Source organism: Limulus polyphemus, unplaced genomic scaffold, assembly GCF_000517525.1.
Source record: "Limulus polyphemus unplaced genomic scaffold, Limulus_polyphemus-2.1.2 Scaffold4722, whole genome shotgun sequence".
Lineage (NCBI taxonomy): Eukaryota > Metazoa > Arthropoda > Merostomata > Xiphosura > Limulidae > Limulus > Limulus polyphemus.
Genome location: NW_013670332.1, coordinates 13,665 through 18,199, shown reverse-complemented (window position 1 = coordinate 18,199; position 4,535 = coordinate 13,665). Strand labels below are relative to the sequence as shown.

The window sequence follows — 4,535 nt, the reverse complement described above, 5'->3', positions numbered from 1 at the left end:
TGAGTTACTATATGTTCATCTGTTTTAAAGATATGTTTCCAATTCATCAATAACGTCAATGTTAAGAATAATGAGTTACTATATGTTCATCTGTTTTAAAGCTATGTTTCCAATTCATCAATAACGTCAGTGTTAAGAATAATGAGTTACTACATGTTTATCAGTGAAAGAAAGATGTGTGAATTTAATCGTCAAATTTCAATCCATTTTAAATATTGAATATATTACACTCACATCTCTAATACGACTTTCTACCATAGTGTGAAATTATAATGTCTCCAGGTTGTACAATGGAGCTTCATAGCTTATAGCGTGACAAACACAGCGCTGATAGCCAATTGTTCAGGTTTAAACTGAAACATGGAGAATGGCTAAATTAAGTCATTTGTTTGCACTTATTATGAGCTTTTAACAATAGGTAACTTTCATGACAAAGAAACAGGAAAACGGAAAGGCTAATCAATTGAGAGCTCAGATTTGATATTTTCATGCAATAATAAAATATATGATACTTTATAACCCAGATGTATACTATTATTTAAGATAACTGTATGTAGATTAAGGCTTTTAATTTACATCAATAAATTTCTCACTGAGGAATCTTTTCGTAGAAAAACAAATATCGTCTCAGCTTTCTGTTGATGTATTGGTCAATATTAAATACTGGTAGAATTCAATGTCGTCTCAGTTATTACTGTATTTATGTAAAAAACCAGCTTTCTGTTGATGTATTGGTCAATGTTAAATACTGGTAGAATTCAATGTCGTCTCAGTTATTACTTTTTTATGTAAAAAACCAGCTTTCTGTTGATGTATTGGTCAATGTTAAATACTGGTAGAATTCACTACGTAGTTTTTTTACGACCGTTATTTTATGTTTAATAAATAAACTAACATTTACTTTGAAAAAGGAAAGTTATCTCCTACAGGCCCAAAGCAAAGCATTTTTATGTGTTTGTTTTGAATTTTTAATTTTTTAGTACAATAGAATCACAGATTAAGTCGCAAGGACTACGTAAGTTCAAAACCACTAAAAATTTTATGCGATTTTCAAACTTAATCGTTTTTCATTAAAAGGTAATTCTCCGTGAGCACGATAGAAATTGGATCGTTTATGGAAGTGTTATCCTCAAGGTTGAATACAATGTTAGTCTTATATGAGAGTATCTATAACCAAAACAAAATACTTTTATGAAAGTATAATCTTTACTCTTAAATACTTAACCTCGATAACTAAAGAGGAGTCACCTTTACTGTTCGTATTTTACAGGATGGTACTGCAGGGTAAGTGTAATCATTCGTTGACAGCCAGTAACTTACAGGACCCAACTCACAGACTGCGAGTGGTTTTTTCTGAGCAATCTACAGATGCTCTTATCTACGTCGCTGTAAGTTTGATATTTTATTGTTAATCAGATTCTTTCAAATAACTAGGTTAATAATATTGTGACCCTTGGATGTATTAAACAAACAGAGATCGGTTACTGCAATCACGCGTTTATAAATCATATTCAGTACATTATTTTATACTAATTACAGGCTTCGGTGTAAGCGTATAGTATCAGTGGTGAAGAAACAAAAGTGTATTATCTGAGAATCTGTATTACGAAAGCGATAACAGTATTAAGTGTGTCTTTAGATACAACGTTAATAAATACGTTACAACTACTATTGCGAGGCACATTACTCCAAAGATTTACTATGTATAATTCTTTGTAAACAATTTTTAGTTGTGTAAAAAGTAAGCAATAAGTACACTGTTTGGAAGATTAAACGTATGCAAGTCTGCATTATAACTAAAGGTTTTTTGCCACGACATCACACATTTCTTTTGTGTACTGAATACAACTGAAGGATAAAGCACAAACTGGAAACCAAATAAAATACTGTAACAAGAATTTAACCGTGATATATGAGGTTAAATCCTTTATAAGAACTTTCACAAAACTTAGTATACAGATTTATTGTTGCTGTTTGCGGTTTTGCTTATTATTGGCAGTAAGTTTAATTATGAATTTAGTTTAGAAAATCTTTTCAGAGACTTTCGAAGGTCAACAATCCCGGGATCGAGATTGATGCCATTTGGCGTTACGGTATTTAACAGTAAGCTTCTTTAATGTCCCCGTTTCTGTTAGATGTAAAACTTCTCTCTATACCCGTCAGTTTAATTAATGTCTTCAAGGCTTACTTTATATTATCAGTGTTATTCTTGCTTAACTTCCTCTGTATTGGTATGATTTCCTATATATTGCGTCACATTATTATTTTCTCTATCTCCCACCACCTTTTGTCGTTATTTTATTTATTCTTGTTTTGTCTTTAAAGAAATTGGATAACGATTCTTATAACTATTGTGCCACACGAGTCCTTTATGTACTTTACACACCACTTTGGCACAAACTAAACCTGACACCAACAATTCTAGGTTATGATTGGCTAACTCTCAAGGTCAACTCATATTGAACATCTCGTTTACGTGACGTCGACATCCGTACCTATATATTTTATTACACTCATTAAACATAACCCTTTATTCTCCCGAAGAAGAATAGTCAACTGTTCGAAAACGCTCGCATTTTGGGTCTCGTTTGGAAACATTACAACTTTTGTAGGTGATCCTGTGTGCTAACTTCTTAACCAGAATGTAGTAATAAATCTTCTGTGTTTCACAATTCATGACAACCATTTTTACCATGTTTATATTCTTTCATCTGGTCATCCACTTTTTAAAAGACTCTTTGAGTAATGCCATTTAATGAGAATAAAACTTTATAATATTACTACACGTATGAAATGTGTAAGAATATATAACTTCTATCCTTAAAAGGCTTAAGCATCCAAATAGGTATAAGAACAAAAATATGATTTTAATTAAAAGTTCTTCTTTGGTTTAGGTTGTGGTGTTTTTTTATGCTTCTGTTATCATAATTCTGGTTGGCACCAATTTACACCGTTTTCAAGGGACACGTTTTAGCACTTCTAGCGGCAACAAAGAGAAGCAGAAGGCACGACAGTTGGTGGTTCAAGTGGACGGAGATGGTCAGAGGTATAAAACGACCACTAATCCAGAGATTGAAGGAAAGACGTCAGTGTGAATGTGAGACGAACGTAATTATTGAATTAAAAAGCAAGTGTTCGTTAGAAAAGTAAATAAGTTTTATATGTAGCAAATTATAATGTCGTGGCTCAGACAAATAAGTCTAATTTTGATGTTTTTTGTGATACAATAAAATACGAACTTCGAAGTGTCATTAAGATCATACAGTTATATATATATGATTGTTTCTTTAAATAAAATATATATCTACATAGTTACTAGTTGGGCCACATAAATATACCTGACATGTTATTAATTTAATTGTAAAATCTGTGAAAAAAAAATACAAGTAAATCAATAAACAAATAAAAGTAAGCAAAAATGTCCTTAATAAGGACTTTTCTCAAACGTAGCAGCAAATTACAAGGTTGTTAAAAAAAGTCATTTTTTGTATATGAAAACAAATAAAATGGTGAACTGTCGCATCACAAGTGCCCCGTGAATTGCTTTGCAGACAATGGGCATCAATACATAAAAATTTTCGGTGAACAGGTCACCACTTTCCATGCACTTCCATAAAGAGTGTGACATTTGAATCTCTGAATTAAATTTAGTAGTTAACTTGTACTTTGGATTTAGTATTTTAATATATGCCGATATTTTAGTCAATTTACGATATTTGCCAACAAGATTGTTATACACCGTTTCCGTTTTTAACACAAATACGTTTTAATATACACACAACAGTACGATTTACAATAATAGTTATTACAAATAGTTACTACAAACAATGATTTATAAACAAAAGTTTCACAAACTTACAAACAATATAAAGTCTTCTTTCTAGTTTGGAACTTTCTTGATATCTTATCGAGGGTTTACGATGAGCGAGTTAATTACGAGTTGATGTAGGTACGATCCGCTTTGTCCTTGGCCACACACACTAGGTTTTCCACGGTTGAAGTTAGGTAATGTTTTCCTAAAAATACTAATGTCCGATGAGAATCCACTGAAGTTAGACGATTTGTAGTGTTCGAAATTTACAAATATTCCTGGTCAAATATCTTAAGTTTTCCGATTGGTAAACGTGTTATAAAAATCACAGTTATAGCTTTCGAAGTTTATAGCACACTGACTATAGCGAACTACTAATAGATACTCTACTTTGGTGCGTTTTACATCTTTCATATCTTCCCGTAGATTCCTAAGAGGATCGTAGAAATTTGAAACTGTTTTCAGACTGAAAAGCATCGACTAGATAAAGACATTGTATATGACGACATTGTAAAGAGCTCAGAAACGTTCCTGTAGCACGAGGTGGTTATTAATTTTAATTTAACGTTCTATTTAAATGGAACAACACAAATAAATACATTTATTAAATATACACAAGATAAAACATGAGTATTAAAAAATATACAGAATATTTTGTTATATATATGTATTATTACGACAGCGGAAGTCACGTGACGCTGGTAACACGTCATGAGATTCTCGA

General features: G+C 31.6%; 1 protein-coding gene across 1 annotated transcript in view; it reads left to right on the top strand.

The window, feature by feature from the left end:
- The window catches only part of LOC111088914, a 24,182-nt gene extending 20,816 nt beyond the window's left edge, over positions 1-3,366 (top strand). Inside the window, exons 2-3 of the mRNA XM_022400213.1 lie at positions 1,271-1,388; positions 2,895-3,366. Of these exons, the coding sequence (XP_022255921.1) occupies positions 1,271-1,388; positions 2,895-3,095 (319 nt within the window). The 3' untranslated portion in view covers positions 3,096-3,366. The remainder of the gene's footprint in view (positions 1-1,270; positions 1,389-2,894) is intronic.
- The last annotated feature ends 1,169 nt before the right edge of the window (positions 3,367-4,535 follow it).